We start from the raw sequence: 14,963 nt of genomic DNA, 5'->3' as shown, positions 1-14,963 counted from the left end.
CTCGACTAGAAATCTGGTTTGAGTCCGGCTTCGAGTCCCCACTTTCTCAGTGCAGGCTCCAGGTCATGAGTTTCTCGAGTAAAACTGTTATGTTGGGTTGAGTTTAAGAAACATGGTTTTTTCATCCCTTTCTGGAAAAAAGGAAAGAAAACAAATTAGGCTTCCTAGGTGCCTCATCATTCATGAAAACGATCCTTGGAATTTCAATTTTGACAGCAGCCCATGGAGTTTTCCACGAAAGAGAAAAGTAGCTGCTTGGAACTTCCAGCGAGTGAGAGGTCATCAATCATTTAACTCTCCTGCGCAAGTAATTTACGCTTTCTGGACTCTAATTGGTAGAAATGGCCACATAGTTTTGAGGCTGGCATAGCTTTAAGCCAAATTGGAGAATTTCATGGAATTTACAATCTTTGGAAGAGACAATAAAAAACTACAGATCTATATTCCTGCTTACGAAAATTCTGAGTAAACTATGCTTTCAAGCAAACAAGTGACTGGATGGTGAGTGGATAACTGATCACCAGGGATCTTGAATATTTCCTAGGACAACCACGGCTGGTTGACCTAATGCGAGAACAAACTATATAAGCCCAAAGTTGGAGTTTCAAAATCACAGTTCAAAACAACCTTCTCTTCAAGTTCCATTCCTTGAGGGGGGAAAAAAAGCACAACCAAGCCTGACATTTAACCTGATCCCTGAACAAAACCAGCTGCTTCTAAATTCTTGGTGTCCGGATACATACAACAAAAATCCCATCTCCAGCCTTCTTTTAAGAAATACCCTTACATACCCATTCCTGTCACAAATCTAATGCATATATTAGAATAGCACTTCGGATACAATTAATTTCTGTCAAACAGAACCAACTCTATCTTGTAACCAAGCAGATCCCGAACTTCTAGCTATTTAAGCAAGGGATAAAATGGCTGAAGGTTCAGTGAGCTTTCTCCTCTCGAAGCTTGCTCAAATTCTCGAAGACGAGGGCCAGCTTTTGACAGGGGTTCGGACAGAAGCTGAGTATATCAGTGATGAACTGGAGTTCATGAAAGCCTTTTTAAGAGTTGCAGATGCCATGGAAGAGAGGGACCCGAGCCTTGAAGTGTTGGTCAAGAAAGTGAGAGATATTGCTTATGAGATGGAAGATGCTCTTGATGATTTCAAGCTGCGTCTTACACATGATCGTGGACGAAGATTCTTTGCTCCTCTCCTAAGAAGTTTCGACTACTTCGTGAATTTAAGAGCTCGCCATCAAATAGCTTCAAGAATCCGAGCCATCAAATCCAGAGTAATAGGCATCTCAGAAGCACACCGGAGATACCTGATCAGAAATAATATAATGGGGCAAGGCTCAACCTTCAGCAGCATTTCTAGGCTGGAATCTCAAGGGGATGGCCTTCTGCTAGAAGAAGCTGATTTGGTGGGCATTGAAAAACCCAAAAGGCAGTTGATCGAGTGGCTTTTGGGAAAAAAATCAGGACGCGAGGTGGTTTCTGTGGTTGGGATGGGAGGGTTGGGGAAGTCAACCTTGGTGAAAAAAGTCTACGATGATCCAGATGTGAAGAAACAATTCAAGTTCCGAGCTTGGATCACCGTTTCTCAATCTTTCAAGAAAGAGGAACTCCTAAAAGACATTATTCAACAACTCTTTCGTGTTCACAGAAAACCAGGTCCTAAAGGTGTGGATAAGATGGACTATGATAAGCTAAGGACAGAGATCAATAAATTTCTGCAACAGAGGAAGTACCTGATTGTCTTGGATGATGTGTGGCACACAAGTGCCTGGGGTGCTTTCCAACATGCCTTGCCAAACAACAACTGTGGCAGCCGAATTATGGTCACAACTCGTAATACTGAAGTTGCCTCTACCGCATGTATGGATTTCCCTGACAGGGTATTTCCTTTGGACCCATTATCTCAAGAAGAATCTTGGATTTTGTTCTGCAAAAAGATATTTCAGAACAATACTTGCCCTCCACATTTGAAGAATGTTTCAGAAACAATTCTCGGTAGATGTGAGGGATTGCCACTTGCAATTGTCTCAATCAGTGGTGTCTTGGCAACAAAAGACAAGAATAAAATAGACGAATGGGAAATGGTCCATCGCAGCCTTGGTGCTGGATTTGAAAACAACGACACACTGATGAGTACGAGAAAAATACTGTCACTGAGTTACAATGATTTGCCTTACTATCTCAAATCTTGCTTGTTGTATTTCAGCATCTTCCCTGTAGGTAATCCAATTGGGCGGATGAAACTTATTCGGCTATGGATAGCTGAAGGATTTGTGGAAGGAAAGGAAGGGATGACATTAGAGGAAGTTGCAGAAGACTACCTGAATGAGCTCATAAAAAGAAGCTTGGCTCGTGTAGTAGAGGCAACTAGTGATGGACGCGTCAAAACATGCCGCATCCATGACCTTCTGCGCGAGATTATGATTACAAAGGCAAAAGACCAAGACTTTGTAGCCATAGCCAAGGAAGAAGGCATGATGTGGTCTGAAAAGGCCCGTCGTGTATCAATACATAAAGCCGTGCCAAGTATACAACGAAGACATGTTGCCTCTCGACTTCGTTCAGTGCTCATATTTTGGGGGGCAGATTCTTGTCCTGACTCTCCTGCGCCTAATTTGTCGTTTGGTCACCTGAGGTTGCTTAATGTGTTAGATCTGGAAGGAGCACCTCTGAAGGAATTCCCCAGCAAAGTTTCCAGCCTCTTCCTCTTAAAGTATCTAAGTTTGAGGAACACCAATGTCAATTCCATTCCAAGCTCCATTAGCAAGCTTCTGAATCTGGAAACGTTGGATCTAAAACATACTCAAATCTCTGAATTGCCCGTTGAGATTCTGAAGCTCAGAAAACTTCGCCACCTTTTGGTGTATCGTTATGAAATTGATTCTGATGACAGGATTCACACCAAATATGGTTTCCAACCACCACCTCAAATCGGAAGTCTACAATCCTTGCAAAAACTCTGCTTTGTAGAGGCAAATCAAGGCGGTGATCTTCTTCTGGAACTGGGAAGGTTGAGTCAGTTGAGACGGTTAGGCATTGTAAGGTTCAGGAAGGAACATGGGAAGGCTCTATGTTCTTCTGTTACAAAGCTGGCAGACCTTCGTGCCTTATCTATTACTGCAATCACAGACAGTGAATTTATTGATTTGGAGTACTTATCATCTCCTCCTCGATTTCTTCAGCGATTGTACCTGACTGGACGGTTTCGGAGTTTACCAGAGTGGTTGCATTCTTTGGATAGCTTGGTCAAGTTGGTTTTAAAATGGAGTCGGTTGAGTGATGATCCACTGCTGTCTCTTCAGCATCTGCCCAATCTACTACACCTCGAGCTTGTACAGGTTTACGATGGGGAGATGCTGTGTTTCCAAGCTAAGGGATTTCAACGTCTCAAGTTCCTGGGCATAAATAAACTAGAGAGTCTCAGAGTGATAACTGTTCAACAAGGAGCAATGCCTTGTCTTGAAAAGCTGATCGTCCAAAGCTGCAAGGAATTGAAAAGGGTGCCATCAGGTATTGAACACCTGACCACGCTAAAGGTATTGGAATTTTTCAATATGCCAAAAGAACTCATCATGACGTTGCAACCCAGTGAAGAGAATGGAGATTATTTGAAGGTTGCACATGTTCCAGATGTTTACTCCACCTACTGGAACAACGGTATACTGGATTACTTCACTTTATTAACCAAAGAGGATGGAAATTGTGCCCTGTCTAGCCCTAGCGGTAGCAGGCGCGACTATATTTGGAAATAACATGTTTTGATTTGTTATAAAGTATTTTTAAATTATCTGTGTGATTGTAAATTATTCATGAATAAGCATATCTCTTATTTTGTCTTCCTTCCCTTCGTTCTCTGTTGTTTTCTCTTAATTTGGTGTACGGTGTGCTGTGTAAACTGTGAATATTTCTCGTTAATACTCAAATAATCTGTGTCGATGGAGGAGTGTGGAGTTAGGGTTGACTTTTCTACGAGGCTGCTATATATCATATAAAAAGCTTTCTGACTTCAGCTTTTGAAATAGTCTTTGCCAAGCTTTTTATAGCATACTAAGAGCATCTCGCAGCCTATTTAAGAGTCAAATTAGTAATATAATTTTTTAATAGTATAAATATAGTTTTTTATTTTTATTTATAGGCACTTTGATGGTAAAAAAACTCATTTAGAAGATTCGATTGTATTTAAATATATTTGGTATTATTGATTATAACAAAATCATATAACTCCAATCAAAACCCTTCTTTGATATCTTCTTTGATATAAAAGTATATTAAACAAAATTTTAACATTTTTGACCAATATATAAGAATAGTTCTTCAACATAAAAATGTTATTTTACCTTTTCAATATAGTTTTTCTATTAGAGAATAATATAAATCATATCTTGAAACCTTATTTAATAAGCTTAAGCTATTATGTGAAATGATTCTTTGACATGGTATCAGAATCTTGGTGATCAAGTGATTACGAGTTCAAATCTCACTATCCCTATTTATTTGATAAAAATTAAATATAAAATAATATAGATCTATACAAGTTTCAAGTCTAAATAATTTTTATTTAAATTAAATATAAAATAATATAGATCTATACAAGTTTCAAGTCTAAATAACTTTTATTTAAAATGATATATTAGAAAATAATATAAATTATATTTAAAAATTTTACCTAACAAGTTAAACTATTGAATAAAATAGTTCTTTGATATTTTCTATTAGAGCTGTAAAAAACAAAATAAAAGATCAATGCCAAAAGATTATCTTCTGTTTTTTTTTCATTCAGCACATCCTTTGAGATGCCCTAATAAACAAGCTCATGGGCTAACGAGGATCCCAGACTTTAAGATAAGATACAAAAACAGATCAATAAGGGTTGCAACCAATTGCCCCCTTGTCTTAAGGGAGTAATGTTTCTTGTTTCAATTTGTATCCAACACTTATAGCTTGTCATTAAGATTTATACATATAAAATCTACATGTAAGATTGCATTAGAGAGAGATACAGAGAACCCATAATCAATTAAAGCACCAACAAAAAGAATTCTCTAAGTTACTTAATGCAGGCGGAGGCAGAAGTTTCGGTAAGCAGGACAGCAATAACATAAAAATCATAATATTAAAAAAAAAAAACACAAAAGGTTTAATCAGTGAATATAATTGCAGCATAAACTTTAAATTTATAATTTTATTTTCTAAAAAATAAAGTTTATAGTGACTATCTCCTTAAGAGGTTTACGCAGACTTTTAATAAGTCAAAAAATCTAATCTCTTTAAAAATAACCAGGAATCTAAAAAGATAAAAGAAATAAACAAAAAAAAAGAATTAAAATATAGAATCTGAAAAAAATCTAGAAAAAATCTAAGTGACTTATATACAAGAATCGATATTTAACCCCACAGTTTAATATTTTTTTTTTTTGGATTAGGACTTAAAGTGTCATATATGTAAGTATCACGTATGGAAGCTTGTGCTTGAGCCAAGGTGAATGATCAGCTGCATATCTCTCCAACTCGATAAAAATGTTATTGTGTAATCCCATAGATTTCCCCCATATGATATGATCACGTCTCAAGATTTTTTGGGGATGATTGAAAATTTCTCAGTTTCTTAACAAGAAGTGTTCGGGAAAACATAGCTTCGAAGACTGCGCAGAAACTTCACTATAATTCTTTAGTGGTTTGCCTTCTTAAGAGGTCAGTGCTGCTGTCTAATTTCCTAGCGTTCTTTAACTAGGAGCCTGCCTTCTCCTTAAAAGGTTAGTGCTGCTGTCTAATTTCCTGGTGTTATTTAACTAGTAGTTTGCCTTCTCCTTCAGAGAAAAGGTTAATGCTGACTAGCCGCTGCGCATGGTTATCCAAAATGATGTTTGAGAAGTCAAATTCACAGGGTTTACTATGTGTTTTTATTCTTTTATTTCCGCTTTTCTTTTCTAAAGAAAGTTAGTATAACCTGATGGCTCAAATGCCAAGCTGGATCCAAGGCTTGCCACGGAGAGAGACAGAGACCCGGAATTAACTAAATCTTGATCTTATCCTTGTTCTGTATTTTTTATTTTATTTTTACTCTCGAAAGGATTTGAATCTGACTTGAGTGCTTGCCTAAACAAGAAAAGAAAAGGGTATTCTAATATTTATTACTTGAAGATTCCTTTTACACTTGATTCTGTGTAGTCTAAGAATAGGATACTTCTAAAGCATCTGATAATGGTGATGTGAGATAGCATTGTGTCACTGCCTGAGAGCAAGCTCTTTCAGCAGCGTCAGCATAAAATTAGCCCAATTTGGGTTTGCTATTATTTTATAGATACTACCTCCCATTGGTGTCTCAGCTAGAATGACCTAGTCGGGCGGAGATTTTGAGTTGCGAGGTACGAGCATGTAGTGATCGAAATAAATAGGCGTTGAAGAAAGATTATTTAGCAGATGTATTTATAAATAAGTAGATTAGGTTAAGATGCTCCAGAAATCTAGATATGTTTGGCTAAAATATCGGTTCAAGAAAAACTATAAATATCATTAAAATACACTTAAATTTTTAAAGAAATTTTTAAAAGTTGTTATTTTTCAAGTTATTAGGTGAATTATCAAATTTTTACATATCAAAAATCTTGACGAGACCCCTAATTTTTATAGTTTATCCTTTTTACTTTGAATTTTTTGTTTATTTTAGATTTTATAATTTTTTTTTGTAATTTTAAATTTTTGTTTTTGCTTCCTAGTTAATCTATTGAAAGTTTTGTAATCTCCTAACTAGACAAATTTTATTATTTTTATTTTTAGAAGGAATAAACTTGTAAATTTAGAGTTCACACTTACGATTCCTTTCATCTATTTAAAATATTTGGTAGTCTTTGTTTAATTGCTGTCTTTAACTTATACATTCATCACTTTTATTTCTTGTCCTGAAGTGCTAAACTTATCTTTTGTCTCTTCCTCAATGCACATTCAATAATCACATATTGCCAGTCGTTCTCCACCGAATATTTCTAATAAATATACGCTAAAGCCGATTATAAAATCTTAATGATGGGCGTCAGATTGTTTGTCTTGGTCAAGTTTTACATTAATTTTAAAGCTGCCAAAGTGGCAACCATCCAGAAGGTTAAACCGTGTAGAAATGGACAAGGCCACCTCAGTTCATCACATTCAGGATTCAGCAAAATGGACTTAAGAACCCAGGTGCATCTGATAACAGCAGGGTCTTAAATTACTGAGAAGAAAATAGCAAATTGTTCATTTCTTTGCTGAAACTAAAAGGGAAAAAAGAAAACTGACTTCACGAACCTTTTGGAGCTATTGAAATATTGGTATGACTGAAGAGAAGTTACATGGAGCTTGCAAATAGTGAAATTTAGTCAACAAGTACAGAAGAACCTTGCTGATGGTTATTTGGAGTGTCCTAAACTTTCTTGAAAAGATCTCATTGGTTGCTAACAAATTATATTCATAAAGGAAGTGCTCGTCCAGATTTATATATATCCTTTATGAATATAATTTGTTAGCAACCAATGAGATCTTTTCTAGAAAGCGTGTGTATGTGTGTGTATATATATGTGCAAAAACACTATGTAAATAGAGAGTGAACTCTCAGAAACACAAACCAACACCAACTCTGAACACCAGTATTAAATTACTCCCTAGAGTTTCAGAATCACTTGCTGGAAAACTAAAAGTAAAACCACCCATGTCTGAAGGCGTGGTAACCTTTTTACTTACGAAGCTTGCAGACTTCCTTGTAGAAAGGGGAAAAAACCTGGCAGGAGTTGAGTGTGAAGTTGAGTATATCAGCGATGAACTAGAGTTCATGACAGCCTTCCTAAGACTTGGAGATACGATGGAAGACAGTGATCCTGTGTTAAGATGTTTGGTTAAGAAAGTGAGAGATGCAGCTTATGACACGGAGGATGCTCTTGATAGTTTCAGCCTATCCCATGCTAGTGATCGTGGGCACGGTATTTTTTCCTGTTTCAGGAAAATTGCTCGCTCTATTAAGGATAAAAGGGCTCGGCGACGAATTGCTTCAAAAATCCAAAGCATCAAATCTCGAGTCATCAGTATCTCGGAGTCACATCGGAGATACTGCAACAAGAATAATATAATGATTCAAGGATCAAGCTCAAACAGCATCCCTAGGATGGAATGTCAAAGGGATGCCCTTTTAATAGAAGAAGCTGATCTGGTGGGCATTGAAAAACCAAAAAAGCAATTGATTGAGTGGCTTCTTGGAAGCAAACCAGGACGTGAAGTGATTTCTGTGGTCGGAATGGGAGGCTTGGGAAAATCAACCTTGGTGAAAAAGGTCTATGATGATTCAAACATGAAGAAACACTTCAAGTTCCGTGCTTGGGTAACCGTGTCTCAATCTTTTAAGAGAGAAGACCTCTTAAAAGACATGATTCAACAACTCTTCCGTGCCCATAGAAAACCAGATCCAAAAGGTGTGAACAGCATGGACTACAATAAGCTAAGAAGTGTCATCCATGAATTCCTTCAACAGAAGAAATACCTGATAGTCTTGGATGATGTGTGGCACCCAAGTGCTTGGCATGCTTTCCAGCATGCGTTGCCACACAACAACTGCGGTAGCAGAATATTGGTCACCACACGAAATACTGAAGTTGCCTCTACCTCATGCATGGATTCCCCTGACAAAGTCTACCCTTTAAATCCGTTGTCACAAGAAGAATCATGGACTTTGTTCTGTAAAAAGATATTTCAGAATAATATTTGCCCTCCGCATTTGAAGAGTGTTTCAGAAACAATTCTGGATAGATGCGAGGGCTTGCCGCTTGCAATTGTGGCAATTAGTGGTGTTCTGGCAACGAAGGACAAGAGCAGAATAGACGAGTGGGAAATGGTACATCGTAGCCTTGGTGCTGGATTAGAAGAAAATGACATGCTGATGAGTGCAAGAAAAATACTGTCACTCAGTTACAACGATTTGCCTTACTATCTTAAATCTTGTTTGTTGTATTTTAGCATCTTCCCTGTGGGTAACCGAATCAAGCGTATGACGCTTATTCGACTGTGGATAGCTGAAGGATTTGTCAAATGCAAAGAAGGAATGACAGTAGAGGAAGTAGCACAAGACTACCTGAATGAGCTCATGAAGAGAAGCTTGGTTCAAGTGGTGAAGACAACCACTGATGGACGGGTCAAAACATGCCGCATCCATGACCTCCTGCGTGAGATTATGATTGCAATGGCAAAAGACCAAGGCTTTGTAGCAATCGCCAGGGAAGAAGGCATTACATGGCCAGAAAAGGTTCGCCGTGTGTCAATCCATAATGCTATGCCAAATAAACAACGAAGACAAGTTGCCTCTCGACTTCGTTCGTTGCTTGCATTCTGGGTGGCAGATTGTAATTATGAGTCCCCTGTACGCAAATTGTTTTCTAGTCGTCTCAGGCTGCTTCATGTGTTGGATCTGGAAGGCGCACCTCTAAAGGAATTTCCCAAGGAAATTGTCAGTCTCTTCCTCTTAAAATACTTGAGTTTGAGGAATACCAAAGTAAATTTTATTCCGAGTACTATTAGCCAGCTTAAGAATCTTGAGACGTTGGATATGAAACATGCTCTAGTCTCTGAATTGCCTGCTGAGATTCGGAAGCTCCAGAAACTTTGTTACCTCTTGGTGTATCGTTTTGAAATTGATTCTGGTGACCGGATCCCCACCAAATACGGTTTCAAGGCCCCGGCTCAAATTGGACGTCTACTATCCTTACAAAAGCTTTGCTTCGTAGAGGCAAATCAAGGCAGGAATCTTATGTTCGAACTGGGAAGATTGAAACAGTTGAGAAAGTTAGGAATTGTAAAGTTGAAGAAAAAACATGGGAAGGCTCTCTGTTCTTCTGTTGAACGGCTGACGAATCTCCGTGCCTTGTCTGCTACTTCTATCACAGAAAACGAGATTATTGATCTCGACTACGTAGCATCGCCTCCTCAATATCTTCAACGATTGTACTTGGGAGGACGTATGAAGAAGCTACCAGACTGGATATCTTCACTGGACAGCTTGGTCAGGTTGGTTTTAAAATGGAGTCAGTTGAATGACGACCCACTTCTATCCCTTCAACATTTACCCAACCTAGTACATCTTGAATTAGTACAGGTCTACAATGGAGAGCTCTTGTGTTTTCAAGCCAAGGGATTTCAGCGACTCAAGTTCTTGGGGTTAAATAAACTAGAAAGGCTCAGGATGATAAATGTAGAGCAGGGAGCAATGCCCTGTCTAGAAAAGCTGATAGTCCAGAGCTGCAAATCACTGCGGAGGGTGCCATCAGGCATTGAGCACTTGAGTACGCTGAAAGTATTGGAATTCTTCGACATGCCAAAAGAACTAGTCATGAGTCTGCATCCTAATGGAGAAGATGGAGATTACTTGAAGGTTGCACATGTGTCTGATGTCTACTCTACCTACTGGAATAATGGTAATTGGGATATCTTCTCTTCATTGGGTGCCAAGTTAGAAGACAAACACTCTGCCCAGCTTACTCCTAGAATGATCAAACGCAATTATACTTGGAAATAATGTGTGATTACTATTGACTCATCAAATACTGCCTGGTCTCTATTGATCAATGTATATATATAAATCATTAACAAGCTTATGTTTATGTTCCATCTCCCTTGCTCAGTGTAATCAGTTGTCTTAACGCTTAACTAATTATGCTCCCTCGGAAAGGGGATCGAGCATCGATAGTGTGAATAAATTGCATATCGCAGATTCAATTCCTCCCAGGTGTGGATCAAGATTCAAGTGGAATTTTCTTCAACAACGGCTGGGCAAACTACCAGGATGGACCAGCAATGGTCCTTCATTGATAGTAACAGTAGTAATTAAAAAGAAAACTAAAACCTCTATGAAAAGCGCTTTAGCTCTGTACTCTTTCCACTGTTCACTGGTTTATGTTTTCGTTTCTCTACCCAGAAAATTTTAACATGGGCTTAGAAGGGCATTAGAATTTACGTGGTTCATTCGTTATTATCAAACTAAACGAAAATAAATAAATATTTTCTCATTTTAATTACATAATAAAAAGAATTAGGAAGATAAAAAAACCTGAAGTTCATGGGAAATGTACACTAAAAATATCTTGATTCCACGTGGATTAGAATACTAAAATTGATGTTTTGCCCAACTAAGTTATCTATCAATTAGATCTTTTCAAACGTACCACTAATCATTTTAGAACTGATTAGGGACAACTTAATTTTTTTAAAATATATAATACATATAATTATTTAATTTTCTTTTTAAAAAATTATTTAACTTGGATGTAGAAGTTTTTCTGATATTTTACTTTTTATAACATGGTAAAATGACTCAATTATTTTTATAATTAAAATTTCCATAACTTGCTATTAATGGCTTAGTATTTTTATAATTAAAATTTCCATAACTTGGCTTATTTATACTTTTATTTAGTTTTTTTATTATTATATGATTTTAAAGACAATTTGATATTTTGATACATATACAAAAAGCAATATTTATCCACTAATTTTGAAGTGTAATTACGTACAGATATAGTGCAAAATGCAATATTTAATTAATTAAACAAAGCTTTTTGTGGTTTAAATAAATAAAAGAAACTTGAAAGTGTTACTGAATCGTTTTGTAGATATTGTTTGATTTTGTGTTTTAAAAATATTTTTAAATAAATTTATTTTTTTTTATTTTAAATTAATATTTTTTTAGTATTTTTATATTATTTTAATACCCTGATTTTAAAAATATTTTTTTAAATATTTTTTAAATAAAAAATATTTTTAAAAAATAATAACAACTACACGCTTAGATAGCCTTTAATCTCCCTTTCTTTTTTCCTTGGAAATCTTAAACGAGAAGATAAGTAAGAAATTATAGATATTGCATAAAAGATTCCTAGGAATTGCGCATGATGTGGATTTTTGTCGGTAGGACTGTAGAGCAAGTTACTCGCTGAAAGCAAGCAGCGTCAGCATAAATGAGGCTCCCTTGGAGAAGGCTATTTTGCTAGGTAGGTTTTAGCTACCTATCCATGGTGTCTCAGCTTGAAAACATATTCCAGTATAGAAGGGGAAAACGACAGGCTGCCTTGAACCCTTTTATTTTCCTGTCCTGAAAGTTCTCATCTTCTTATCGCTAAGCTTTCCTTGAATAATCATATATTGCTCATCGTTTTCCACCCATTTTTCTAATATATTAGATTCTAGAATCTTAACGGTGGTGTCAAACCATTTGGCTTGGCCAAGTTTTAGATTAACTTAAAGATGGCTGGTTATATATTGACAAAGCAAAACTTTAAATGATGCTTTTCCATCGGTATAAAACGGGTTTTGAAGTTTTTTTTTTTAAATTTAATCGAAGGAACTAATCTAGTCTGTTCATACGAGTACCCTCGAGTTATAATAATAATAATAATCCAACCAGACTAGCTTCTTGTACAAAGATGATGATTGTTTCTGGTTTCAACATCTGCAAGGTGATATCAGCAGCAAAGTTGTAGATAAATGCCCATAGGTGCCTCTCCTAGATTGCCTCGATGAGGTCATCTTGTGGGGACTGCTTTATCTCCCTTCCGTGTGCCTCGGTACAGCCTGACTAGCATGTGATATTTTCTTCGAAAAAGATGGTAAATTTTCATTTTCTTAACAGAAATTGTAGGGGAAGAAAGGAAGATTAGTTTCATGAACTTCTTGGAACCATTAAATAATTAGTCTACAATGCGTACCTGAACTTTGAGTCTTTCACACCTGAAAAGTAAGAGGATTTGCCTTTTTAGATAAGAACTAATGTGCTACTTGGCAGATTGACGACGGGATCGATAGAATTTCACAGAGCTTGCAAATAATAGAACTACGTAGACAACAACTACAGAATATCTTTGCTGATGGTGATTTGGATTGGCGTGCACTCTCAAGCAAAGAACTCGCTGACTAGTAAAATTTATATTCATGAAGGAAGAGCTCAAACTTGTATCTAGCTATGCGGTGGCATTATACAAGTAGAGAGCGAACTCTCAAGAATCACAGAACAGCCACAACTTCAAACACCAATGTTACGCTCCCTGAAGTTACCGAAACACTTCCTGGAACAATGAAAGAGCCATGTCTGAAGGGATAGTGACCTTCTTGCTCACGAAGCTTGGAGACTTTCCTCCTAGAGAAGGGGAAACAATTGGAAACAGTGAAGAATGAAGCTAAGCATGTTAGTGATGAACTTGCGTTCAACATGAAAGCCTTCCTGAGACTTGCAGATGCAATGGAGGAAAGTGATTCTGCACTCAAATTGCTGGTCAAGAAAGTAGGAGATGTAGCTTATGACACAGAGGACGCACTTGATGAATTGATCAGGCTATGCCCTGCCAATGATAATGGGCATGGAGTTTTTCCCTGCTTCAGGAAAATTTGTCGCTCTGTTAAGGATGCTAGAGCTCGGCGTCGAGTTGCTTCAAAAATTCAAGGCATCAAACCCAGAGTCATCAGTATATCAGAGTCACATCGGAGATACTGCAATAAGAATAACATAATGGTTCATGGTTCAAGTTCCAACAACATCAACTACGATGGAATGTCAAAGGGATGCCCTTCTACTTGAAGGAGCTGTTCAAAAAGCAAAAAGCAGAGCGATTGAGCGGCTTCTTGGGACCAAATCTGGACGTGAAGCGGTTTCAGTGGTGGGCACGGGAGGATTGGGGAATACGACCTTGGTTAAAAGGGTCTACGATGATCCAGACTTTTGAAAAATCTAACAATTAAAAAGCAGGAGGACAAAAGTTAATTTTCAGGAAAATGTTGAAAAAAGCCACATAGTTTCATCATTATTTTTACTTTGGTCCCTTAACTTTCAATTATATCCTTCCATAAATTGAAAGTAATTGACCTTCAATTTAATTATCTAAAAAAAATATTATTTTAATATATTTTTAAATAAAAACATTTAAAAAATGATTATCATTTTAAAATAAAAACATTTAAAAAATGATTATCATAATACTAAATACTACCGTTAATATCCTAGTGTAAAAATACATTAAAAATACTGATCTTCCTGCCACGATTTAGTTACAAGAAAAGAGAACAATGAAAAAAAATATTAAAAGTTTTTGAAAATTATAGTAATGATATTAATTTGTGAAATTCCGGTAGGTTTTAACCCGTGAGCGCAGCTAAAACTTGGGCAAAGATTTTGCGTACGATGAGTCATTATTTACAATTTAGTCTTTTTACATTCAACATTTCAATTGAGTCCGTTTCCACATTAAGCAATCCTCCTCTAGCCTATCAATTATTAATTAATGTTTACTCATATCAATTGCTTTGCTTGTGTATTATTTAATTAATTTATAATATTTTAAGATTTCTCAATATATTTTTTATGAAAAGTTTTAATTTTATTAAATAAATAATTTTGAATTTAAAATAATTTAATATAAATTCTGATAGTCATAAATAATTTATTTATTTAATTTTTAAACCAAGCTGATAACTTAAGAAAAAATTAAGGACATAAATTGAATTATTTTTCACTAATAATTGTTCAAAAATTTTCACTTAAAATTATAATAATTATGAACCATTTTTAAATTGGTGGTTTATTTCAATTATATATGGTATTAGTATTCATTAAATCAAAATTATGTATATTTTTTTTAAAAAGCATTTTTTTAAACTAAAGGATTATAAAAATGTTCATATTTGTTATTGCTAAAGGTGATTATTTTTTATTCAATTTAATTTTTATTTAAAAAAATAATTAAAATTGATTTTGTTGAAAAGAATTGAAGCAGGTTCAAATCAACTTAGTTTTGGTTATTTAAAAAAAAAAATAATTCTAATCAATTTGACTTGATTTTTTTTATTTGACTAGATTTTTTTTAGTTTGGCCTGGTTTTTTTAATTTGATTTGATTTTTTTAGTTTGGATTCGTTTTTTTTTTTTTTTTTTTATTTTTAAAAAAGAAACAAAAA

The 14,963-nt window shown here is 35.8% G+C and overlaps 1 protein-coding gene across 1 annotated transcript; it reads left to right on the top strand.

Moving 5' to 3' along the window:
- The first annotated feature begins 349 nt into the window (after nt 1–349).
- On the top strand, nt 350–10,607 carry LOC105128333 (uncharacterized). The gene is made up of 2 exons (XM_011029946.1): nt 350–3,761; nt 7,586–10,607. Exons 1-2 carry the CDS (start codon nt 924–926, stop codon nt 10,538–10,540), a joined length of 5,793 nt encoding a protein of 1,930 aa, XP_011028248.1. The 5' UTR covers nt 350–923; the 3' UTR covers nt 10,541–10,607.
- The last annotated feature ends 4,356 nt before the right edge of the window (nt 10,608–14,963 follow it).

This window comes from Populus euphratica, unplaced genomic scaffold (genome assembly GCF_000495115.2).
Source record: "Populus euphratica unplaced genomic scaffold, PopEup_1.0 scaffold49.1, whole genome shotgun sequence".
Classification (NCBI taxonomy): Eukaryota; Viridiplantae; Streptophyta; class Magnoliopsida; order Malpighiales; family Salicaceae; genus Populus; species Populus euphratica.
This window is presented reverse-complemented; position numbering and strand designations above follow the sequence as displayed.

Bases quoted from the DNA above. Each gene is read 5' to 3' on its own strand.
- LOC105128333 (XM_011029946.1), top strand. From the start codon at position 924: ATGGCTGAAGGTTCAGTGAGCTTTCTCCTCTCGAAGCTTGCTCAAATT. The intron at 3,762-7,585 runs TAACATGTTTTG...CTATGTAAATAG, and splicing joins GGCGCGACTATATTTGGAAA to AGAGTGAACTCTCAGAAACA.